The 27,139-nt window shown below is 34.4% G+C and overlaps 1 protein-coding gene across 9 annotated transcripts in view; it reads right to left on the bottom strand.

Moving 5' to 3' along the window:
• Window positions 1-5,240: 5,240 nt before the first annotated feature.
• The window catches only part of LOC143247295 (soma ferritin-like), an 83,409-nt gene continuing 61,510 nt past the window's right edge, over window positions 5,241-27,139 (bottom strand). For 5 of the 9 annotated variants that reach the window (XM_076495086.1, XM_076495085.1, XM_076495087.1 and 2 more), the window contains 3 exons: window positions 12,617-12,735; window positions 9,161-9,307; window positions 5,487-6,063 (listed from right to left, as the gene is read on the bottom strand). In XM_076495086.1, coding sequence (XP_076351201.1) covers window positions 5,875-6,063; window positions 9,161-9,307; window positions 12,617-12,735 — 455 coding nt within the window. In that variant the 3' untranslated portion in view covers window positions 5,487-5,874. Of the gene's footprint in view, window positions 6,064-9,160; window positions 9,308-12,616; window positions 12,764-14,262; window positions 14,608-14,723; window positions 14,994-27,139 lie in introns of those variants that run through there. The other 4 variants (XM_076495080.1, XM_076495081.1, XM_076495082.1 and 1 more) reach the window with 4 other exon arrangements.

Raw genomic sequence — 27,139 nt, 5'->3', positions numbered from 1 at the left:
ATCTCATATCGAAAGAGGCTGTCTTGGACCTTTCACCCAACCTCAAATACTTATTAATTACACATTAAATGATATTCATAACTAGTTTCCGCTTGAATACAATACTTTATATTACAATTTTTATTACATTTGCTTTGATGGCTGTTTGCTTTCTCTGGTCGAATAGCGCTGACAGCCTTAAAGTATGACACACAAACCATTAACTTTCGGATTTGCAATCCGGTCACAATAACCACTTGATCATGCGAGGCCCCACCGTTAAGAAGTTTGATGATTTAAAGGGAGACTAGTGGTTTGCTGGGTGTTAATGATGGAAGGATAGGGTTTTCTATGATAGATTTACACCATAACTTAAATGTTTGTATATAAAATAAGACATCCATCACACTAACATTCGCGTTATGCGGCATAGTTTGGTTCTTTGTTCCTGAATTTTGGCGAACTTGCTAGAAGGCTACCTGCGTTAACTGTCCCTAATTTTAAACTGATAGACTAGAAGGGGCATCTAGTCATGTCGCCCACCGCCAACTCTTGAGCCACTCTTTACCAATAACAAGGGGAATTGACCATAATGTTATAACGCCCCCACAGCTGAAAGGGCGAACGTGTCAGCGACGAGTTTCAAACTCGCGACCCACGGATTGCGAGTCGAGTGCCCTAACCACCAGGCCATGCCGAGCTCACATTCGGCCTAACGATCGTAAGGTTGGAATATCCGGTATATGAAAAATTTTACATTTTTTGTGTTATAATTTATAAATAATATAAAATTTGTTACTTATATATAACTGTAGTGGAGGATTTAAGGTTGTGCGGGCTCAGGGGCTAATCATCTTTGTGGGCCCTACATCCCATAGAATTTTACATAGAATAAAATTATCAATGGGCTTAAACTCCTATAGCCCATACCTAAATACGCCGCTGTATATCTGTTGCCAAATGTCTGGTAATTTTATTAGCGAGGCAAATAAATGGAATACCCAGACTAGCCTAAAATACTCTCGTTCCTGGTGCGGGTCTTATTATTATTCACAGAGGGACCAATTAGACTCCTCTATTACCCTTGGTTACTTCTATAGCTAGCCCAATAGGAGTGCAAACATGGCACACGTGATATCCAAAAGAAACTTACTCCTCGATCCCATCATGCTTAGGTACCTTGCGGTGGCGTTTTAGCTTCTCCTTTGTAGTAATTTAGCGTGCGCATGCGCACGCGCCCCATAGATAAGAATACCACCAAGATTGTCCGCTGAGTTTGGCCCTGTTAGCTTTGGAACTGTGTGAAGAATTGACTGGATGTTCGTACAATGAAACAAGCTGAATTAGTTTAGGTTTATTGATATCCTTAACAACACTTAGCCAAACTAAAGCTAAGGTTTCTAAAATGTACAGACTTACCATGTTTTGTATATATTTCAAGTAATTGTAATAAGTTTTCTGAAAAAGAAAACAAAACATTTAGGACATATTTTGAAGCTACAGAAACACCTTTAACTTTCATTGATGCGTCCGTTCACACGAAAAATGTGTCTAACTTAAAACATTACCACTAGATGGCAACTTGTAAAAAATCAAGTTAGACTAAGTATTTTTTTGTTTGTTGAATTTCACCCAAAGCTACACGAAGGCTATCTGCGCTAGCCTTTCTTAATTTAAGAATGCAAGATTAGAGGGAAGGCAGCTGGCTATCACCACCCGCCGCCAACTCTTAGACTACTTCTTCACCAACAAATAGCGGGATTGACCGAAACATTATAACGCTCCCACGGCTGAAAGGGCAAGCATGTTTGGTGTGATGAAAATTCAAACCCATGACACTCAGATTACGAGTAGACCGCTCTTACCACCTGGCCATACCAGGCCTTAGACAAGGTAACTTGATTATTTGTATATCATTTTATTGGTTTAAATTCTGCGTATTAAATAGTTATATGATAAATATCCAAGTGTTCATTATTAAATGGAGAATGGAGTACTTGTGTTGTGCCCAATGCAGAAATATTAGCGTTACAAGTCCTCAAACTTACTGTTGAGATATATATGCCACATTCTTATAAATTACGGCCCGGCATGGCCAAGCGTGTTAAGGCGTGCGACTCGTAATCTGAGGGTCGCGGGTTCGCATCCCCGTCGCGCCAAACATGCTTGCCCTTTCAGCCGTGGGGGCGTTATAATGTGACGGTCAATCACATTATTCGTTGGTAAAAGAGTAGCCCAAGAGTTGGCGGTGGGTGGTGATGACTAGCTGCCTTCACTCTAGTCTTACACCGCAAAATTAGGGACAGCTAGCACAGATAGCCCTTGAGTAGCTTTGTGCGAAATTCAAAAACAACCAACAATCTTATAAATTGTTAACACCTAAAAAATTATATCACTATGGAAGAAGTAACTACGTGGGCTACACTGTTATTGGATAATAGGGCTTTATTTTCCAACAAACTTTTTATTACGATTATTATGTATATTTTGATTTTGTTTGTTTGTAGATAAGCACAGAATTACGCACCGGGCTATCTGTTCTGCGTCCACCACGGTCCACGAACATTAAAATTCGAATTTTAGCGTTTTAAGCCTTCAGACATATTGCTCTGTCACTTTGCGAGGGGGCTGTACATAAATTAAGAAGCTAAAACTAAACAATTTTAAATTATTAAATATGTTGAATATGTTTCTTATTTTTACTGCGCTCTTTCCTTAGTTTACAGTTCTGTACAGAAATTAATTCAAATAAAACTATCTAAAGTGAAAACAATTTACAGTTATAATTACTTTAAAGGGTCATTTTAATATATGTGCAATACATCACATTCTGTGACTTACAAATTTGGCCATGAGAGACGCTATCGCTCGAAAAAACAAAATATATAATAATTTTAAAATTAACTTTATTGCTTCACAGAGTCGCATATTCGTTTTGTGGTTCTGTTTGAAGCACAAAGATTTACAAAGGGCTATCTGTGCTCTGCCCACCACGGATATCGAAACCCATTTTCTAGCGTTGTAAGTCTGCAGACATGCGGGGTCGCAAATTCGATGATCGTTTGTCGTTTTGGGAAATTAACTTAGAGTAATTAAACAAGAGAGGTCATGTAGGATCCATAAATGTTGACGACAAAACACTTCCAAACTTAAAGTAACATTACGTCATCACAGGGATAGAATTCTTCCAAAAATTTAAAAGTGAAGGAAACAGAGTCACCAAGAAGATTACATATCTATTGAAATACGATTCAAAAGTTGTAATATGTTTAATTTTTTACAATGCTTTTGTGTTCAACCATTTTAATTTAAAATGATAAAGATGTCTGGTTTCCGGTCTTTCAATGAATAAAGTTTGACAGAAATCATATATATATTGAATAATTAGACAGTCAATCCCATTATTCGTTTCTAAAAGAGTATCACAAAAATTGGCGATGGGTGGTGTTCTTTCTAGTCTATTACTGCTATTTTAGTAACAGCTATTGTAGGTAGCCATTATGTCTTTGCGAAAATAATTGAAAACAAACTTTGCTGTAGAGTGCTGTTATCTTTTGATAACATTTTAAACTACATCTTACCACATTCACGAAGTACTTCACAGCTAACATTATTGGACAGTTTGGTATTCCATTAGGACAAACTAAATATAATATCTAATTTGACTGTTAGTCATTTTTTAAAGTTAAGACGTGTTGGCATCGGTCTATAGCATACAATGAAAAAAACATGACAACGTGACTAGATGATGTTTACGATATTGTGCCATTTAAAGTTATAACAAAAGTAAAATTGAGAATCTCGCGTTTTCTATTACTACATACAAAAAAAATTAACGAAATTGTGCATTCCATATATATACAAATACAGGTCAGTCTACTTTATATGCAAAAAACGGCTCGTTTGGGCTCATCACTGAGGTCAGTCTACTAAACCATTTGATATAGAACTCCAGAAACTGGGAAGTTAGCAACGTCACAATATTTTAAAATTACACTAAACATATTGTTACCGAAAAAGGAAGAGTTTACGACTTGTGGTTATTCATAGAAAAACGTGTATAAACTGTTAAAGATGATAAATGTTATATATTTAGCTCAGGGCTAGATGATCCCACACTATATCTTTAGGTTTATTGTACCAATACTTACTACACTTATTAGGTTTCATGGCCCCTTGTACCTCCGTCAGTAAAATTCGCAGACAGTAATCGAACTATTCTATCTGGATAAACGCATTTTGGCTTTTGTGACTCCTCTTATTTCGAGAAATCAAGCGTGACGTGACGCACTGGCTTTTATATAGATTATGTAGGTTTTATACAAATTAGATTAAGTATTTAAAAACTTAAAAGTGTGTATGAAACAGAGTCAAAATATTTAAAAAATCGTTGGACATTAACAAAATGTTGTTTCCCGCTAAGCACGACGTTACACAAAGGAGTACCTGCACTTTGCTCATTGCTTGTATCGAAACTAGATTTCTCGCATTATAAACATCACCAGGATATACAAAGTCCTAGATGCTTTTTATATCGTTATTGATACCTTCACAATTTGAAAACTTGTAAACAAAATTTTGTTTGAAGTGAATGCCAAAAATTGCATTAATTTACAATAATATAAGAATTTGTTAATTTCTGTCAAAACAGCTTATTTTCTTTCTTATATTAACATTTTGCTGAACATTTGTTATTAATAAAGTTCAATCAATCTGAACATTATTTATTACTAGAGTACCTCAGGGGTGAGAATTGGTGACTTCGTTAAGAGTAAAGCCTAATAAGGAATTTTTAGAATTTTAGCTATTGCAAGGGAAGATTTAAAAGGATAGCTATGACGAACCACATGGTACTTAAGCTTTAAAACGTTGTATACTCTGCATATACTTTAAGGCTATGACTGTTAAGCCTAAAACCAAACAATTTTTATCGTGAAGAGTGCTGACGTAAAATTGAGGGAAATTTTCCAATCCAAAATCTCGAAAAGTTATAAAAAAACTGCAAATAAGATATATAAAGTAAAATATCCAACATTTCAAGGTAGTTCAAATAAGATATATAAAGTAAAATATTCAACATTTCAAGGTAGTTCAAATACATCTTAAGTTTAATATAACTTTTAGTCCAGAAGAAGAAAAATATTACTGGTTAGAATTATTCACGGTAAGGGTTTTGGTTTGTTTTGAATTTCTCGCAAAGTTACACGAGAGCTATCTGCGCTAGCCTTCTCTAATTTAGCAGTGTAAAACTAGATGGAAGGCAGCTAGTCATCACCACCCACCGCCAACTCTTGGGGTACTCTTTTACCAACGAACAGCGGGGTTGATCGTCACATTAGAGCGCCCCATGTTTGATGTGACGGGGATTCGAACCCGCGACCCTCGGATTACGAATCGAGTGCCTTAACCCCTTGGCCCTGAGTAAGGCATAGAATGAGTACAGAAAAAAATACAACCTTTTATAGGTCGAACAATTATAACAATTATTCAGAAAGAAAAATAATAATTAATTGCAAATAACAAACAACTGCACTCTGCTTTGTCTGAGTTCATGTCTATTTATTCATTAGATTTAAGTTCTGAGAGAAAAATCAGAAAAATCCAAAACATTAGAAACATTAGTCAATTGAAACTAATTATATATACCACATTAAAAAATTGTAACACTTAAGAAAAATAAGTTTTCTCAGGTTAAAGGTAAATTTTAAAATACCATAATTGTACTTAACTACTAACATAATAATATTTCGGGCAAAATAAGCTATACTAACAGATCACCAAGGTTACTGAAAAACAAATTTTCAGTGTTAGATTCATCGAAACAAATTTAGGAAAATTTTGAGGTTTATTTATTCTTTATCTTGTCAATTACTTTATCTTGTCAATAATGCTTCCTCAATCTTTTTCTTGTGAACAATGTAATCTTTCCTCTGTAGATTCGTCTTCACACTTCAGACTTTCCTTGTCAAACATATACTCTCCTAGTCCTTCGCCGGCTCGCTTCAGATTAGTGATATAATGAGATAATGTTTTGATCGATTTCACTTGTTTTCTCAAAAAATCTTCTTCGAGAAAATCACACATCTTGACAGAAAATAAAATAGCTACATCAACAGATATAGAAGCTAATAATCTTAAAAATATACTAGTACTGTTTCATATCTACTTACTTCTAATTTAATAGTGTTACTTGACTTTGTATTACCAAGGTGTATTTGGGTTTTACTATCAACTGCGCATAACGTTTATTGCTCACAAATTATTTCAAATGTTAATTTGTTCATAATTTGAGGTTTCGAATCCTCATCCCCCAAACATGATCGCCCTTTCAGCTGTGGGGACGTTATAATGATACGTTTGATACCACTATTTGTTAGTAAAAGAGTACTAGTAAATCAGGGACGTCTAGCGCAAATACCTCTCGAATAGCTTTGCGCGAAATTCAAACACAAACATAAAAGTTTTTGTAAATGTCAAATGGTAGAGATGTAAAGATGGTAGTGCAAAACAAAAATACAAAGAAGAATATATGGATGATACAGCTACACATAGATCATCCCTACACAAAGTTACACTGAAAATAATTGAGGACAAAATGATTACGAGGTCGGTCATTTACATCGTCCTTGTTGCGAAAGTCGTTAATAGCTGTAATAATCAAGACATATTTTGTCTAAACTTGATTTTCATTGTATGTAAGTCATAGGCTCTTAATTGCACTAGAAATGCCTACCCTGACACGACCATGGTGCTATGATAAACAAACTATATACCCACAGTCATGAATATATAACTTTCAACTGAAATAATATTAAAGTCAAGTATATATTTTATAGTGTAACATTAAATTTTAATGTTGAAATTAGTGCGTGGATGATCATCCATATATTCTTGTTTCCATTCTTTTTTGGTACTATCATCTCTATATATATCATTTACTAAATGTTTGTTAGTTGTTTTGTTACTTTTTCCCTGCTAGAAATTAGAGTATTCTATGAATGTTTGTAATAAAAATTAATATTATATGTATTGATTTTGTTTTTACTTCTTCACTTCATACATAACATAGATTTCGGTTCTCTGAAGACACCAGCTGTATGGTGTACACAGCATCAAGTATTTATTTGTTACAGCCATCTACTGTTCATCTGTCACTGACTTGTAATTCCTGTTTCATCCTGTACTTAAACCTATAGGAGCAACAGATTTCAGTAAAAAAAAGCTAACTTCAAGGAGTAAGAACATCGTTAATACCAGAGTTATGATTTCGTTCTTTTGTTTAAAACTCTGCTTATAATAATTTTAAAAACAGGTAGTCAAAAATTGTGAAGACTGTTTTGTTCTATCAAATGATAAAATTACATTAACTGCTAAAACTAAGTAGGTGTTAGGCGTAATGAAGGAAGATGATTATAAATGAGAATAAGAAATATTAGTTTTGGATATTCACTGGTTGGCTGAAAAATAGTATTTACATCTGAGATAGAGCGACTATACCACGTTAGCTTTTCATATCTAGTTTATGATGACCTGTATGGAAGAAAACCTAAATTACTTTTATATTGCTTTAATACGGGCATTCATGCCAATGCCATCTCTAAATATGGATTTCTAGTGCACTCTCCGATATTCTAAGAATAAACTTAGTAGATTAAATTCATCTTTTAGGTAGGTTATGAATCAGGTTAAATACGTTATTATTACATAAATTATATTAAGTAATAACTAAAGAAAACAGTAGCTATTTGTTACTTCTATATTTTAAATATAAAGTTCATTATTTTAGTGTAAAGATAAATTAATAATAGAGTACTGCAATATATTTGAACCTCAGATATTAGGCTTACAGCTTTAACAAGAGACTACATGTATTTAATGTTGAGTACTTATTCTCAGGCTGCTAATAGAAGGATAACGGAATAAGTACTCACAGTTTATTAGGTGTGATAGGTGCAATGAGTGGTTGTTAATTATGGAAGCTTGCAGCGAAGATGTGTAATTTATTTGCAGAGCTTGCACATTGGAGGCAATCGTAATCAGTACAGCGGAATAGATAAAGGAAAGTGTAAACTGTGGTAACTGTCAAAAGGAACTTTAGGATTTACATGTAAGGAATACATCAGCTAACACTGAGTTTCAGAAAATTAGAAACAGCACTATTAGGGTTACAAGTAGTTGATTTCATTGTACTAAACGTATTCTGCTATTACTTTGAACTATAAGTGTAACTTGGATGGGTATAACCTTAATTATATTATGAAAAAAGGGATCTTGGTGTAACAATCACTCAGTTTCTAAAGCCAACCAATCAGTGTGTTGTTGCTACTGTTTGGGCAAATCGGATTTTCGCTTTTCTCTACAGAAATATTGAATACAAGTCTAAAGCAGTTATAATTTATGGTACATGTCACTAATTAGGTCACATTTGTTCTGTTATTTTGTTTTTAGACAAATACCTACAGTAAATTAATTATATATGTGCTGGTACTGTCAGTGAGTTCTGCTTATGAGGGAAGTATTAAAATTTTATTCGTTTTCAATAATTCTAAGAGTTATGTTTGTTCCTTTTTTTTTTGCAGAAATTCGATCATTGAAAATTTATAATTTTTCTACAAGAAACATCCTGTCTTGAAAAAAAATTGAAAAGTGCTGGAGTTTGGCGAGTTACATGGTAATTTTTATTGATGGTAACAAATGAATTTTCCATTTGGGTGTTTAGAATGGCTGAGGGTTTTATTAAAATTCGCACGAAACTGTGGTTTTTTGTTACTATGAAAGGTATAAAAATAAGTCTTCCCAAATAAGAATACAAAAAATATATGCACCAGAAACTTAACTTTTAACATAAATTTCATGTCTGAATATATGTAATATATGTACTGCTATGAACATGAACATCTGAACTGAAGGAAGATTTACTACTAAAACATAGACGCTACGTACCTGAACATATGAACTGAAGGAAGATTTACTGCTAAAAACAGACGCTACATACCTGAACGTCTGAGCTGAAGGAAGATTTACTGCTAAAAACAGACGCTACATACCTGAACGTCTGAGCTGAAGGAAGATTTACTACTAAAAACAGACGCTACATACCTGAACGTCTGAACTGAATGAAGATTTACCACTAAAAAACAGATACTACGTACCTGAATGTCTGAATTGAAGAATGATTTACCATTAAAACCAGTCTACATACATGAACGTCATTGTGACTACGAGAAACACGGTGAAGGTCGAATAAAGCCTCATTAATTGTTTTTTCAAAATGTAAAGCTGCCTTCAGAGCATCCAGACCAGTCACCCAGTTTTCTGTGCTAGGTTTCTAAGTCAAATAAAATTGTACTATATTAGCGATATCAGTGTAAAATTTTACTTTTAAGAAGTAACAAATAAAACAACACACATTTTAAGAAACGCAATAACTGGCACCATCTGTTGGCATTTACTGTAACTAACCTAAACGTTGACAAAATTTTAAACCAAAGAAGCTTATAAAATAACATTTAGTACTATGTATATTCAGTACATATAATTATAGCTGTTCGTAGCTATGCTATGTTTCTAGGAGCGACTAGTGGAACGACGCTACATAGCAGTTGCACGTGTATATGTGTGTTTTCTTATAGCAAAGCCACATCAGGTTATCTGCTGAGTCCACCGAGGGGAGTCGAACCTCTTGTTTTAGCGCTGTAAATCCAAAGACTTACCGCTGTAGCGATTGCATGTAATGTCGTTCCATTTTTCGTTTATGGAAAGCGTTTCTCATTATATTTAAAATAGAAAATATGGATTATAATAATTACTTGAATATTATGTATTGTTATACAGTTTTCTCTATGTGTGTGAATAGTGTTATACATATTGTTTCGGACATATTTTGTAATTCTCTCGTTTATACTACGTGATTTAACCAGCTGATTCGATCTGCCACGATGGCTTGACGACTATACTATCCGTGACGTAATACATATGAAGCGTTCTTTGTATTTGCTTATAATTTTGTTATATGTCGTGAACTGATTGTTATTACTCTTACGTGATGTATTTGTTGTCGTGAACACTCAATAATATTGTTATTACTACTGCCATCATATCCATCGTTTTGACGTTGTGTTCTTTGAGTACTATTAATGAATGCACCAAAGGATGTATTGTTGCGCTCCCTCGTGGCACAGCGTTACATCTGAGTACGTACAACATTGGAAACAAAGTTTCCATACCTTTTGTAGCCAGAACACAGATAGCCCAATGTGCAGCTTTGTGCTTAATTACAAACAAACGCACAGCTTTACCTCTAGCCATTCCCAAATACGGAGAGGCTGTTCTGAAGTCTGTATTGTGTTATTGTATCAATCAATAACGTATTACCATTTAACAATAAGTTTGTATTTTTAATTCATACATTATTTATTAACAAAAAATATTATCATAAAAAATGTCAGTTATAAATATTGTAGCTGTAGCGATGTTATATTTATAAATATAGCAGGTAACTGGACCTAGTCCATCACGAAGTAACTTACAAAATGAATTATTTTTTATGCTATAGGATTTAAAATTTTCAAAAAACATTATTCAGAAACGCTTAAAAAAGTTTAGGTCCATTAGTGTTTTCGTATATGTATGTGAATGTTCTGAAGCACGTACGAAGCACATGACATTAAAACTGGGATAATATTTCAATATGAATTGCTTACCTCTAACTAATGATTATAGTCAGTAATGTGACGTAAAATATTTAAGTAAACTGATTAATCACAAAAATAATCAGCTGTTGAATTATTGTCATTAGATATTTAATAATTACTTGTGATTAATTCAGGACTGTTCAGTTTAACATATTAACGTCACGACTCACAAACGTAGTGAAAATTAACAAAAAATTGTAGTTTTCAAAAAGACCAACTATTAATGTCACAAAAATAATCAAATAAGAAAAATATTGCAGTAATAAGAAAGACCCGTTTTTATAATTTAAAATATTAAAGTCTCGCATGAAAATAACCAATTAATCAGCCTTTCGATTAAAATCCACTAATCACGTAGCTCTACCTAATATTTCAATAAAAGTAGAGTGAATTAGAAATATACTGGAAGATTCTCTATTAGGCACAGTACATCTATACTAGAAAGATTGGTAGCTAAGAATAAATATTATTACAAACAATGGTGTTTTTTTATTCCCGTACCCTCAATTAAGGTTACATTTGTTTTAAGTACTGTTTCAGTGACAAAACTTGATGCTCAATATACAATTTTTTTCTACGTTCTTCTCCTTTTTTCCACAACTCAGAATTGTTTCTAAATGTTTAAAATCTCAAAATAGTTTTATAACTTTCCTACTCTTACTTAGAAGGCCCGACACGGCCAGGTGCATAAGGCAATCGACTCGTAATCTGAGGGTCGCGGGTTCGAATCTCTGTCACACCAACCATGCTCGCCCTTTTAGTCGTGGAGGCGTTATAATGTGATAATCAATCCCACTATTCATTGATAAAAGAGTAGCCCAAGAATTGGAGGTGGGTGATAATGATTAGCTGCCTTCTCTCTCGTCTTACAGTGCTAAATTAGGGATGGCTGGCAAAGTTAGCCCTCGTGTATCTTTGCGCGAAATTCAAAAACAAACCAAACGAACTTAGGAGGTGATAATACTGCAACGTTACTTTCCGTAGGATACTTACTTCTAGGGAATGGTTATGCATGAAATCATTCTATAGCTGAGGGTCTGAAAACATTACAAAAACAAAGTCTGTACTACTTGTTAAAGTCCAATAGCCTCAAAATAGGTAGAGTTTATTATTATTATTTTAAAGCAGTAACACAGTGGTACGTATGTATGCGGACTTACTGTGCTAGATACTGAGTTTTGATACCTGAAGTGGACAAAGCACAATTAACAAACAATCAAAACAAACGTTACTGACTAAATGAAAGAAACCATTCTCAATGAATGTGAGAAACGGTTTCAGGTAACCGTTTTTTGATTCTATACGACGTTTCGGTCTACACGCTATCAAAAATCTGTGAACGTCGTGAGTACAGATTGGTTTATTTGTTTCAAATTTCGCGTAAAGATACACGAGGGCTGTCTGCGCTAGCCATCTCTAATTTAGCAGTGTAAGACTACAGGGAGGCAGCTAGCCATCACCACCCACCGTCAACTCTTGGGCTACTCTTTTACTATCGATTAGTGGGATTGATCGTAACATTATAACACCCCCACGGGTGAAAGAGCGAGCATGGATTACGAGTCGAATACCTTAATCACCTGGCCATGCCGAGCCCGCGAGTACAGAATCCACCACCAAAGTTTTCACTTTTTTTAAGGAAATAAAGTTGGTTTAACTATTTAGAATTTAATAATAATACAGAGCTTCAAATATCTGTTAAAAGGATCAGAATTAATTTATAAATTTGAGTGAGATTACTGCTTCAAAATGGATAAAATGGGTTTGTACGGAAATTGAAAAACCTACACTGAGAATTTAAAAATATATATAATTCAGCACTAGCAATAAAAGGTTTCTGGAAACATTTCTATTAACCACTAAAATCTATTATAACATGATTGTCTAGGATACGTAACTTACGTTACGCTAGTTCAATGGATTTGATATTTTACTGAAAGTACCTCAATATTTTGCAGAGTAATTCTCCCACCCCTCAGGTTCTGGTATTTCATCAGCTTCTCTGCATTTCCCCTTTTTTCTTCAGTTGTTTTCTTAAATAATTTGTGAAATCCATGCAAAGCTACATCATCACGATCAAAATAAAATGCCTAGAAAATTAGTTACAATGATTAGACAATTAAAATAATTAAATATACACATTTATACATTAAAAAAAATGCTATACACACCAGAACAGCAAAGAAAATATTTTATGTATCAACAATAATTACACTTAGCTTGAAATATCATTTTTGTTGTCGTCTTACACTAGCCCGGCATGACCAAGTGTGTTAAGGCGTTCGAGTCGTAATCCGAGGTTCGAATCCCCGTTACACCAAACATGCTTGCCCTTTCAGCCGTGGGGACGTTATAATTGTGACTGTCAATCCCCATATTTGTTGGTAAAAGAGTAGTCCCAGCGTTGGTGGTGGATAATGATGACTAGCTGCCTTCTCTCTAATCTTACACTATGAAATTAGGGTTAGCTAGTGCAGATAGCCCTTGCGTAGCTTTGCGCGAAATTCAAGCCAAAACTGAATACGCATGTTTGGGCCTTAAGAAACTGGGAATTGTGGAAGTGACTATCATGTTATAGCGACTTCATGGCTAAAGGGCGCGTATGAGGTGTGTGATTTCTTTCTTAGACGGCTTGCCTTAAATTTACAAACAGTTTGGTCTCTGCTATCCATACAGACCAACTCAAGAGCTATCAGCAATAGTTTTGACCTGAAACTGATTCGCTCGAGGGGGGAATCGCCAGCACTAAGGCTACTCTATGTGACCGAATAGTAAGTTTTGGCCAATATCTTTATAACGCGTTCATATCTCCCAAATGCAAGGTTCAATTTTATTTTGGTGGTCATGGTACGTGACAGACGGAATCGCAAATCCACGTGTGTGGCTCATGAAACACCGCAAACATAAAATAACCAGTTGTTATATAATAATAAAAACTGCTGTGAATAGTATATGGTGGATATTTGAGTGAAAGAGTATTGTTAAATCTTCGAACTCATTTGATGATTAATTTTTCCTTAGGAAACAATTAATCTAACACCAAAATACTTGCCAGGATTAAAGGATATTGATGGATTTCGAAGTTGCAATCCCAGAATCGGAAGAAAGGCAGAAACTAAAATTAAAGTTCACCCACGGCCTGAACATTTGCCCAACTTATATATTTAAAATTAAATTACAAAAAGCAGTAATTTTACTATCAAGTTATTCCTATGCATACGTTTACCGTGAATAATTTATTTAATACTTTTGGGTTGTGACTTAGTCATGGTACCAGAGGCGTCGCTATGGGCTTAAAAGGTTCGGGGATCAGTCCCACAGGCTCGGGAATTTTCAGAATTACAGTAGGGTATAAGTCATGGTTTTCTATTATAATTTTTTTAAGTCACCAACTAGAAATTCTGGGTACGAGCCCCGTGTGCCAACGCGAAGCGACGCTTCTGATGGCTACAAACCTAACGCGTGGCCTAGGTAATGTTTACAATATGAACTGTGTAAAAGAAATGCTAAACCGACTAGTACTACTACATATATATAACAGCTATTAACCACGCTGTGTTACAAACAGAAATTCAAACAAATACGTTACCATCGACTGATACATATAGCTCCCATAGAGTTTCATATTAATTTGCTTGTTAATGCCTTCTTCACAATCAAGATGATAATTCTGACGAGGTAAGGTATTTGTCATGTTTACCTCTAGTTTGTTAATTAAATTGGAAATCGCAACTGTTCGAAATTAATAAAGTGATAAAAGCGTCGAGTGTAACTTGAAAGCGATGTTTGGATACCACTGAGAAGATCCAAATATAGACAGAAATTGTTTTTGTAACAATTCAAACAGACAAACGCCCTCTGTTTCCTTCTTACTCTTAGAGCGGATACAGAAGCGCCGCTATATAACTGGCCAGAATTTATTGAAAACAATATTTACTATTGTGACATCTAATGTCGTTGAGATTAACGTTTGTTTGTTTCAATCCAGTAGCTTTTACAGTTTAAAATATTTGATAATTTACAACGAAAGCAATAGATACTCATATTTACATCTGTATATCTTCTGAGTATGTGCCCACTGGTGGCGCAGCGATGTGTCTGTGGACTTACAAACCTAGAAACCAGATTTCGATATCCGTGGTGGGCGGAGCACAGAGAGACCATTGTGTTACTTTGTTATGCTAAATTACAAACAAAAATGGAACCCAACTGTTTATGCTTAGCCACAATTGGAATTAACATTTGCTAGTGTAGAACATCATATTTGGTGGCAATGGTCATTCTTTATGCATGCTTCATAACATTGACGAACAGTTTTGACAATGGTGCATAGAATGCTGCTTTTAGGTTACTCAAAGTAGTTCTGACGTAGGCTAGCAGGTGGATCGCATCTGTTTCTGAGCTTATTTGCTCAAAGCACACCTGTTGTGGAATAAAATAAATACCGATATTGCTTGTTTGGCACGTGTCACACCCCTGTAGGAGGAAATAAAAGGGAAGGGGGAGAGAATTACGAATACGTATTTTTTTAGTGTTAAACCATTTGAATAAGTGCCTTCTAATGATAATTTAAATGTATGTGTGTGCCTTTTGGTGACGAAATTGAACATTTTCACATTCTTGTCAAACCTTTTGTGCTTAACAACTATCAATAATAATAACTCCGGGACTATTTTTTTAATCTCTTTAAAATTAGAATATAATTTTGATTTTTACCGATAAAAAAGTCTCAAAATAATTTACACAAAACTTATAAGTTGTTCCGGATTATATTAGGAATAATTTCAACCTTTTCCAATACTTTGAGGTATTCTCTACGGCTGCCTTAGAGATGTTTATAATTTCTCATATTGTATTTTACGTTAAGCTTATATTTTGGTTGTTCTAGAATTTCATGGAAAGCTATAGCTGGGTTACCCGCACAGAGTAATCCTTAATTTTGAAGTTATAGATTAGGTCCTGCATAGCCAAGTGGTTATGACACTCCACTCCTAATCTAAGGATCACGGATTCGAATCCCTGTTTCACCAAACATGCTCGCTCTTTCATCCGTGGGGGTGTTATAATGTGACGGTCAATTCAACTATTCGTTGGTAAAAGAGTAGCCCAAGAGTTGGCGGTGGGTGATGATGATTAGCTACCTTCCCTCTAGTCTTACACTGGCTAAATTAGGAACGGCTAGTGCATATAGCCCTTGAGTAGCTTTGCGCAAAATTCAAAAACAAACAAACTTGGCACCAAATAATAATAATCGTAAAGTAACACCCAAAGGTGTCATCATAAGCTAGTATTACATGGTTTCATCTTTAATTAGTACCATTTATTATCACTGTATTTTAACATATGGTACTTCATTTTTCAAGATATGTATTTTTCATCCTTAATTTCAACCCGATAATTGCCTATCATTAAACGAGCTCTCTTCTAACTGTATAAAAGGTATTTCTAAATAGGTAGTTTTCTAGTTCTTGGCAGAAGGGCATTCAACAAACTAGAAGCATCCACTTGGACCGTCTTAAGTTGGTATCCTATTGTGTCATCCTAAGTTTTCATCCTTAAATAGTATCTATTTATACCACCCCCATTTATATAACTAATGGTATCATACTCATGACATCATTAGTGTTATTCCAATATGGTACCAATTTATATCATTTTACATTACTAATCATTTGTATTTGTCTTAATTAGGTATCTAATGGTTTTATTCTCAATTAGTACTCGTTGGTATAATTTTTGGTTAACACACATTGTTATCCTAAGTTACCAACCAATGAATCATCCCTAATTAGGTACCTAATGGTATTCTCATTAGCTAATATTAATTGGCATTATCTCTATCAGATACCCAGAAGTCTTATCAACGGTTAGGTACTTAGTAGTATCACTCCTCGTTAAGTACACAATAGTATCTTTGCTGGGTTTCCAGTCAGAGAAAGCACTGTATAAAGGCTGTACAATATAACTCTTCACAGTCTCATTGATGGGCAGATGAAACTAGTTGTACAATAACTATTCAAAAGAAAGAAGAGTGTTTGTTTGTTTTTTGAATTTCGCACAAAGCTATTCGAGGGCTGTCTGTGCTAGCCGTCCCTAATTTAGCAGTGTAAGAAAAGAGGGAAGGCAGCTGGTCATCACCACCAACCGCCAACTCTTGGGCTACTCTTTTACCAACGAATAGTGGGATTGACCGTCACATTATAACGCCCCCACGGCTGAAAGGGCGAGCATGTTTTGAAAGAAGAGTAAGAGGGCGATGACGTGTGTTGACTGACAAACAATGTTACCAAATCCTCTTATAATAGAATTCTGATGGGCAAAGCAAAGATAGCTCATTGTGTAGTTTTGTGCTTAATTACAAACAACTCTTTTATAATTAGCGAAATTGTTTTGTTTTGTCTATTAGTAAGCTCCTTTAATGTTTTGACAGGCTTTTTTAAGTTTGTTTCATTTTGGCTTTTTTTTATATGTAACAGTTAACTAGTTAACTTCAAACAACAATGGTATTAAGAGTGGTTTTGGAGATTTACTGGTTCAACGGATAACCTACACATCTCTACTTCTGTTCAATTAAAGACACACACACACACTATCGTGAACTCATTAATCTACCCTCTTGACACATTCTATATTCCAACTAAGCTGCATAACTCTCTGTTTTGAGAATAAGGCATAAAAAAGAAGTGTTGAAAGCCAGTGATGCTTTTTATGGAACCTGTTTTGAACGGAAGTATCGTTTGTTTTCACTCGCGAGACTTGCCTAAACTGCTATTTTAAAACCTCTGAGTTGCTATTCCCTAACTTGTTTTATTTTCAGATTTAAATGTATTTATTTCAGTGATTAAAGACGATGACTTATAGTTAACACAAGGCCTTTTTTCCATTTTATTTCGTCCTCATATTATCGTCTCTCAAAATCTAATTTTGAATTCAAACATTGCCACAGGTATAACTCACAGAATAATATAATATCATTAAAGTTTCAGCATTTCATTCAAGAACAAATGAAATATTCAAAACGCTCCGAAATAGTAGGAATTTAATTCAACTCTTGCCCCCAGGGGCACAGCGGTATGAAGTTCCAAAGATAACTTTACCACATGAAGTTTTATAGGTAAATCTTATCTTATAAAGAGAAGTTCCCAAGATAACCTTACCACATGAAGTTCTCTAGATAAATCTCATCATGTGAAGTTCTCCGGGTAAGTTCTCCAAATAAGTGTCACCATGTGGCGCTTCCTAAGCACTTCTCCGTGATAACTTCCCCAGTAGTCTACTTGTTAAAGATGGTTATCAGCTAATCATAGATCAGAGTTTAGGTACACATTCTAAGTCAGATCTTGTTAAATTTCACTTGTCATTGCGATGTTTAAGGGATAAAAACTTGCCCAGTACTAACACGCTGTTTGCCAAGAACAGTGTTTTTCTCCGGGTGGATATAACTGGACAATGTAAACACTGAACAGAGGTCACAGTTTTATGATTATTGTCCTCTCACTGTATCACGTGTGCTCAACTTACGTTGTCGGAGTTCTATACTCAAGATTTGTAAGATAGACAAAATACTGCGTAAGCTTCATCGCAGCACAAACAATACAAAAAAACATTACAGTGAAATACAGTCAGGTCAGAGACAAGGCATGGCTTTGTTACCAAAACACAAACAATACAAAAGCATTACAGTGAAGTACAGTCAGGTCAGAAACAAGGCGTGGCTTTGTCACCTTAACACAAACAATACAAAAACAGTAAAGTCAGGTCAGAGACAAGGCGTGGCTTTGCTACCATAACCAAACAATACAAAAACAGTAAAGTCAGGTCAGAGACAAGGCGTGTCTTTGTTACCATAACACAAACAATACAAAAACAGTAAAGTCAGGTCAGAGACAAGGCGTGTCTTTGTTACCATAACACAAACAATACAAAAACAGTAAAGTCAGGTCAGAGACAACGCGTGGCCTTGTTACCATAACACAAACAATACAAAAACAGTAAAGTCAGGTCAGAGAGAAGGCGTGGCTTTGTTACCATAACACAAACAATACAAAAACAGTAAAGTCAGGTCAGAGACAAGGCGTGGCTTTGTTACCATAACACAAACAATACAAAAACAGTGAAGTCAGGTCAGAGACAAGGCGTGGCTTTGTTGTAGCATGTTTTTGTTTTGTTGATATTTCTAATTTTATAGTTTTTAATACGTTTCTCACACTTCACATTTCAATGCTTTACAATGTGCTAAAATGCCTCGTATAAGTAGTTACATTATTGATGTTTAATTTATTTTTATCCAAAGTATGGGTATTTCCAACTTGTTAAGCGGAATATCATGGACTCGAACGCCGGACTTTACAAACAGCGCTAATTATTAATCTAATCCCTGATCCGAAAAGTTGAAAGTGTTTTTGTTTTATTACATAGAAGCATCTTTTTAGAAAGTAAGTTACAAACACATATATATTATTAAAGATTCTTGGTTCGATAAATCTAATTCAATACTGAGTTGCTGGGTTAAAAGGAAAAAAAGTAAAAATATTATTTGGTTTATCCACTCAACATCTTCTATCAGTTCTTGTAGTTATTTTGTCACTAACGGCAATACAAGTGTTTCAAAGCAGATAGAAGGGACGGGTTATATTACATTTCTTGATAGAAGGGACGGGTTATATTACATTTCTTGATAGAAGGGACGGGTTATGTTACATTTCTTGATAGAAGGGACGGGTTATATTACATTTCTTGATAGAAGGGACGGGTTATATTACATTTCTTGATAGAAGGGACGGGTTATATTACATTTCTTGATAGAAGGGACGGGTTATATTACATTTCTTGATAGAAGGGACGGGTTATATTACATTTCTTGCGACGTACAGAGCGTAGCAATGTTGTAAAAAGGTACAAATCTAATTATACGTGAAGTCGGCAATAAAAAGTTTTTGTTATTTTATTGTGTCTCTTAATTCATGTGTATCGTACTCTATACGTGAGTTAACGTGTGTGAAAAAGAAACTGGCAATCTTCCTATTATTTCTACCAGACAACCCGGTCTACATGCGTGAGTTACAGCGGTCGTAGTAACGCCAAATTTTAGCCTGTGCTATGTTAATTTATAAAAAACCAACATTTTCAAATCGTGACGACAGTTTGGTGCTATGAATCAGGCGAGAAAAGAATTTGAAAAGACCTTAGGACCCTCAAAATTCATGCCATCACGAGCGTTTTTATAACATATGAAAGTTGAAATTTTCTCGTGCTATAATATCACAAATATATATTTTTTTATTTATGTATGTTACCGATTTATTTATTATTGGACAGATTCTTTTGGATTAGTCGATAAAACATTATGCAAAGTCCAGTCCCTTTATTGACAAAGGAAACGTTTTATTTCATGAGCTTCAGTTTCTGCGAGTTAACTGAAGTTCTACAATCGGCCTAAGCCTACAGTAAACGCTAATGCAACATTTTAACTTACTTGCTAACTTCTGTCTAATAAAAAATAAAACTCTCTAACCCAGGTAAAAATGACCCACCTCAAAAAAGACAATTGATTGATAAAAAAAACACGTTAATTATGATTCTCTACTGTTTAAAAGACCTAAAATATCAAAGTATTTTCTAAACCTTCGTTTCTATCTAACTGAAACTGTTTCCCATACTTTCAAGAAAATTGCAGACTTTAAACCACGCGCTTCTCACGTGATATGAAAGTCTCCCCGGCAAAACAACAATACAAATCTCTGAATGAAAAAAAACAACAAATTAAACAACTGTCTACAACAATTTTAACGTGTTCATGTATATCGTAAAGACACATAATAAATTAGATTTGATAACATCTTGATCTCATAATTCGTAAGACGTAGCAATGTTTCCGTTTCACAGTGTTAGTGTGAAAATGTATACGAGTTAGGCTTACCTTTTTCAAACAATCTATTTGTCTTATGCCAAAAATAATGTTTACTTGTCCTTAAAACTCACGGCCATATTTTAAATGTTTAAACTTACATCAATCTCATTGTTGTTATAACCTTATTTTTGTATGTTTTACTTATGACATGCTCAAAAGCTACATTAAAAAAAAATCTTAACGACATTACTAATACGCGTTGTTCAAAGTAACTGACGAACAGAGAGAAAACCTGATATACACTTCGAACTGTCATTTTTATTGTTTTAATTTTAAGAATTTTGCCTAAACAGTTAAAAATCTTTATATGCTATCAATTTAATTACAGAAATTTTCTTTCCCACTTGTCGAATGTAGAAAGAAGGTTATCGGAAAAAAGCGTAATCTCCATTAGAAGGTAGAACTTTTAACAGGTTTCTGTTCTAAATATAAATATCTGTGCAAACATAGCAATTATTTTCTACAGTTCCACGAAATGCCTACATAAATATTGTTTGCGTGTTAAAACTATATTTATTACAGAACGTTTAGACTTGTTATAACACAACTATATTTAAATTAGAAAGCGTTTTCTCGATTTAGGCTCCTAATAGCCCGAAGTCGTTAACTGACAAACGCGACACAATATCGATTTATAAAAATCCAGAAAAATCAAACCTAAAAGCATTATCAATTAACCTCAAGCATTACTGTGAAACAGTACAAAACTATTAATAAAAAAGAACAATCTATCAACCTGTTAGCAACCATGTATTTAATGGTTATGATAACACCAAAGTTGACGGCATAGTAGTAAGCTAGGTTAAGGTGTGCGACTCGTAATCTGAGGGTCACGGTTTCGACTCCCCATCGCACCAAACATGCTCGCCCTTTCAGCCGTGGGGGCGTTATAATGTGACGGCCAATCCCACTATTCGTTGGTAAAAGAGTATCCCAATAGTTGGCGGTGGGTAGTGATGACTAGCTGCCTTCCCTCTAGACTTACACTGTTAAATTAGGGACGGCTAACGCAGATAGCCCTCGTGTAGCTTTGCGCGAAATTCAAAAACAAAAAAAAGTTTTAAGTATCGTTTCACATTCAGTTTCAGAAGGAAAAAAGAAATTAATTATAAGCATAATGAAGTGATTTATTTTTGTTTGTTTTATGAATGTGGGAAAATGTTGAACCCAAAATTATATCCGCGGGTTTACGCTGCTAGAAAACTGGTTTTGATAACCGTAATAGCAGAGCACAATTAGCCCATTGTGTAGCATTGTGCTTCAATACAAACACGCCTCCCAAAGAAAAGTCTTTCCATTGTGCTTATAAATCGTTGTTTACCAACTTATTTGAATGTTATCAGAATGTGCTTCGCGACTGAAGCATCCCGAGTTATTTTTGTAACGTCAGTTTGAATTGTTTCGGCAAACAGTAACCATATCAGTTTCAGTAAGGGTTATTTTTGTAAGTTACCCCACTTGTCAGTTTTGCTCTACGTTATCTTTGTAATCAGTTCAGTTTAACATGAACACGATTATTTGGTTATTACGTTGAAAATGAGGTGCAAACTAAACCGTCAACTTTGAAACAAGAACCACGGTTTCTATAGAAAGGTTTGTTGATGTTGACCAGTGTTCTTTAATTAAACACAGTTTTCCTTGAGAGTGTTCAAAAGGTTTTACGAGCCGTAATATTCCGAGTGTTAAATGTTTTCATCTGAATATATATCTTAGGGCCTAATATATCCCTAGATTGTTTCACAAACTTGTGTTCTCATGACAACCGATTGTACTTAAAGTTTACATAGAGTAATACTCATTTTGTCAAGACCACAAAATAAAATGTTTGTATATAAAAAGGAGCTAAGTAGTTTCAAACCACAATCATTTTTGTTCTGTTTGTAGTTTTTGTCACATCCGTTAACGGAGTCATTTTATTTTGTTCTCAGTCACGTATCAGTAGTCAAATTAACAAGTATGGGAAAAACAGAAAGTAAATACAGTAGAAAAATTGAAGATCCAATTTTAAAAACAGTAAAAAGATTTATCCAGAATATTAATAGTGACAACAACAACAACAAAAAACAAAACGTTTTACTAAGTTTCAGACTAATGGCCCTGGGACTTCTAGTTGATATCACCAAAAGGCGAAAGTAAAAAAAAAAAGGCCTCTAAGTTGTTTTCGGTTCTTTAAAAAACTTCTGTAAATAGTTCACTTTAAATTAATTAACCTTTCCAACCAGCTGTCAACAGAACGGATTTCAAAGTCCTTATCAAGATGGCCAGGCAATAATCGTGCTAGACAATAGTTCTGTGGGCTATCCATTCTTTTCTCACTGTCACAAAAATCAAATCACATTCTGAGGCCACGAGACCCTCAGATTACGAGTTGAGTGCCTTAACCACCTGGCCATGCCGGATCTGAGAACCTAGTAAAAGAAAAATAATAAAATCTGGTGTTATACGGTCGTTTATTTTGGGCATTAAGATAAATGTTTTCATAAACAGCTGTTAGAACGTATGTATTTTTGTCCGTTTGTTTATTTGTTGTTAACCATAAAGCTGCGCTGTGATTTATCTGTGCTGTTTCTACCATTAGTATCAAGCCTTCAGACTTATTTCTGAGCCACAGAAGGGAGGGAGGTTCGGGAACCAGTAATCCCAAAACAATGCCTGTAAGAACATATGTACCCCTTATTTCAATTTTAGGAACCGCGTGGAAAAATTGTTAGAAACGCAGAAAACGTCATTTACGTCATATACACATAGTTTCTAGTTTAAAAAGTCGTCCAGAAAGGGTTAATGTGTGTTACATAAATACAGTTTGTTTGTTTAAGTGTTTGGTTAACCGATAGTTCAGTAGTACATTATAGGTTTGGTCCAGTTATTATAAAGTCGTTATTAACAGACTATCATTTTTCGACTCCTTCAACAAATTTTACGGAATGTGTTTCACGTGCTGTCCTTTTAATTCGAAACAATTTTGGAGACGGAATTTCGATTTTCCTTGAACACCACGAATGGTATTGGTGTCATTGTTAATAGTCCACACTGCCACTCTGGATGATGGACATTCCACCTAGAGCAACCTTCTCGGCCACACACTAGGGTTAACTCGATTATTTGTTTGTTTATTTTGAATATTTCGCAAAGCTACACAAAGGCTATCTGCCCTAGCCGTCCTTAAATTAGCAGTGTAAGAATAGAGGAAAGGCAGCTAGTCATCACCATCCACCGCCAACTCTTGGGCTACTCTTTTACGAACGAATAGTTGGATTAAACGTCACATTATAACACCCGCACGGCTGAATTGCGAACATGTTTGGTGTGATAGGGATTTGAACCTGCCGGGTAAGGGGTTAACTCGAAAAAACATGTCTGTAGACTGCTTTATCATTAATTTTCTTTCACTGTATGTTAGTAACGAAAGTGGTACTAATTAGACTGTGATTTTTATACATTATGCACTTATTTGTTTATTTTCTAAACTCAACAATCATCTATTTATAATGTGTAATGCTATGATAACTTTCACCATCAGAAATGTGTTTCGAGTAACTAGCTATACACCGTTTCAAGATTGTTTTTAGTAAGAGTTTCATATTTTTGATGATGCTTTATTATTAAATAATAAGAAGCATGAAGTGTTAGAACCTAGATATATTTATGGTGTGTATTAAGAATGAATAACACTAACATAGCTAACATTCTGGATTCAGTTTCACTCTTGTTTTTTTAATAAAGCATGGGTTCCCTAACTTTCTAAACATAAGCTTATTCCCCACAAAAATATTTCGTATTCTCATTGGTGTCCCTTTTCTTCCATGAATCTATAGGTATTGGTTTCCTAAAGTGTACTATGTAATTGCTCTGGTCTCTCCCATACTTCATTACAATCGCCTGCAGGCCCGACATGGCCAGGTGGGTTAAGGCGTTCGACTCGTAATCTAGGGTAGCGGGTTCGAATCCCCGTCACATCAAACATGCTCGCCATTTCAGCCGTGGGGGCATTATAATGTGACAGTCAATCTAATTATTCGTTGACAAAAGAGTATTCCAAGAGTTGCCGGTGGGCGTTGATGACTAGCTGTCTTCCCTCTTGTCTTACACTGATAAATTCGGGACGGCTTGCGCAGATAGCCCTCGTATAGCTTTGCGCGAAATTCCAAAAAAACAGTACAGTCGCCGGTTTGGGAGTATCTGTAATAAGTTACGTAAGTACATAATTTATTGGATAAAAATATATTGTTATTATTTCAAAACTGTTCACATTTTTTATCTCACACGGGAGGGGAAAATGTATATATAATAGTTAACTTTACTCCAAAGTAGTGTCGCTATATGTCATCAAACAAGAGCATTGACTCCTGTAATTTCTATTTAAGCAAAAAAATGTATACTAGAGTTCAATTTATGATGCTCCTGGCAACCGGAACTATAATTATCTGTCACTTTATTCTTTCACTTTTGGGTATTTTGAACAACTGTGGCGTCCGTTGGTAATAAACAGAAACATTTGGTTTTTCACACGTAGTACGCATATTGCGTTTCATTCATACAAGTTCAGTCAGTTTCAAAATTGTTAAATAAGGAAATGGTAACTTTAGGGTTAACGAAACTGCAATTCCACCTGGTGGCTAGAATTTTAACCTTTCAAACATGTACATAACTGTATGTAGTTTATACATAGAGAATTATTTGATCTTGAGTTATGTAAAAAGAAAGCCATTTTCCGTTTTATGTGTTTAATGATAAGAAACATATTTTATGACAAGGGTCTGACTTTGGTACATTTGTATTTGCAGCAAATTTGAAGTTTTATTAAATTGATCCTGAAGAATTACCGAGTTGCAGCGCAACCTAGCGGATGAATGTGATTAGATGTAAACAACACCACTGGCTTAATGTTGAGATGTGTAAATATCGCGACGAAATTCTACACTCGGTCTTTCTCCTTTTGTAAGGAATTTGAACTTTTGATATCACAGAGAAAGTAATGGCATATACCCACTAGCGCAGCGGTATGTCTGTGGACTTCAAACGCTAGAAACCGGATTTCGATACCAGTGTTGGGCAGAACACAGATATGCCATTGTATAGCATTGTGCTTACCAACAAAGAAAAAGTGGCATAGTAGTAGTACGCTCGGAATTTGAATGTGTGAGTTTACGGTTGTCGGTACATTGCATTCTTTAGCGAAAAGCTATGCAACAGACTATTTCTGCTCTGTTTACCACGGGTAATTTAACCCCGTATTTTAGCGTTATAGGTATTTTAATTTCTTGAATTTCTTGCCGATTTACTGGGGGATTCATAAAAAAATAACTATTCAAAGATTGAAAAACTTATTACTCTAATTTCGAAAAAAATGGTAGATATTTAAATTTTGCAGGTACAACAAAAACAAAATGATTTTTTTATATATATCGGAGTAACATACATCGAGATTAGTTTGTAAAAAATCAATGTTTCAGCAGAAAATGTAGTATCTATACCAAAGTAACCCTTGAAAAATTAAAGTAAATTCAAAATATTTAATTCTAAAGTCTGTGTTGTTTATAAAACAAAATAAATTGCAATCCACTTTAAATTTCGTTAATACTCTATAATTTGTTATCGATCAGTTACCTTTTTATATAATATATAAATAATATAATATATATATAATATTATATAATATATAGTATATGAAATTCGAAATAAAACTGAAATGTATCTCGTTGACGCTGTAATGGCTTGAACACGTTAATTTGGTAAATGAAAAATATCCACTTCAAAAGGTAAGCTAATTCCTTCAATTAATCAATTTGCAGTGAAAAAAAAGGTTAAAACAAAACAAAAAAGATACAAAAACAGCACTAACACCACTAGTTTTTCCAACAGAAATAACAACAACATAAATTACTTATTTATTTCTCTTTGTAGTTTATTCTGAAGAATTTAAATAACGCCTGTGAAATGCCAGTGATGACAGGATATTGGTAGAGCTAGAAATGGCTGGTGAAAATAAAGTTGTTTGTAAATCTAAATCGTCTGTTTATTCCCATCAACAAATACGCTAAAATTATGAAGAGAGGTGATTTGACTGCTTAGGTAAGGTTGTTTTCTAGCAGCATGCTTACAATTATTTTTAAACATAAAAATAATGACAATAACAGTCTCTGTGAGCGCTAAAACATCTAAGGCCTAGTTTTTGTTTCTAAATTTATAACAGGCCTACTTCTCAGTGAAGTGTGGTAGTATAGTGTGAATATATATTGGAAATAAAATACAATTGGAAATAGATACACATGTATGTGTGTGTATCTCCGTTTTAAATTAAAGACTGTGTACGTTTTTAAGTTAAAATTACAGTTAGTTGAATGCGGTTCGCTTGACAGTGAGGCCAGTATCGATGAGATAGACACAGTTTAGTTAGATTAGCCCTAACCTATTGTTTCAGTGAGTGATTTTAGTTCTTTAAATTATAAACTAATAAACAAAATATTAAGTATGTAAAACAACTTATGTATACATTTGCAATAACTGGATAAAATGTTTACATATTATTGACTAATCTTAGATAATTTTAATACTG

Source organism: Tachypleus tridentatus, chromosome 3 (assembly GCF_004210375.1).
Source record: "Tachypleus tridentatus isolate NWPU-2018 chromosome 3, ASM421037v1, whole genome shotgun sequence".
Lineage (NCBI taxonomy): Eukaryota > Metazoa > Arthropoda > Merostomata > Xiphosura > Limulidae > Tachypleus > Tachypleus tridentatus.
This window is presented reverse-complemented; position numbering and strand designations above follow the sequence as displayed.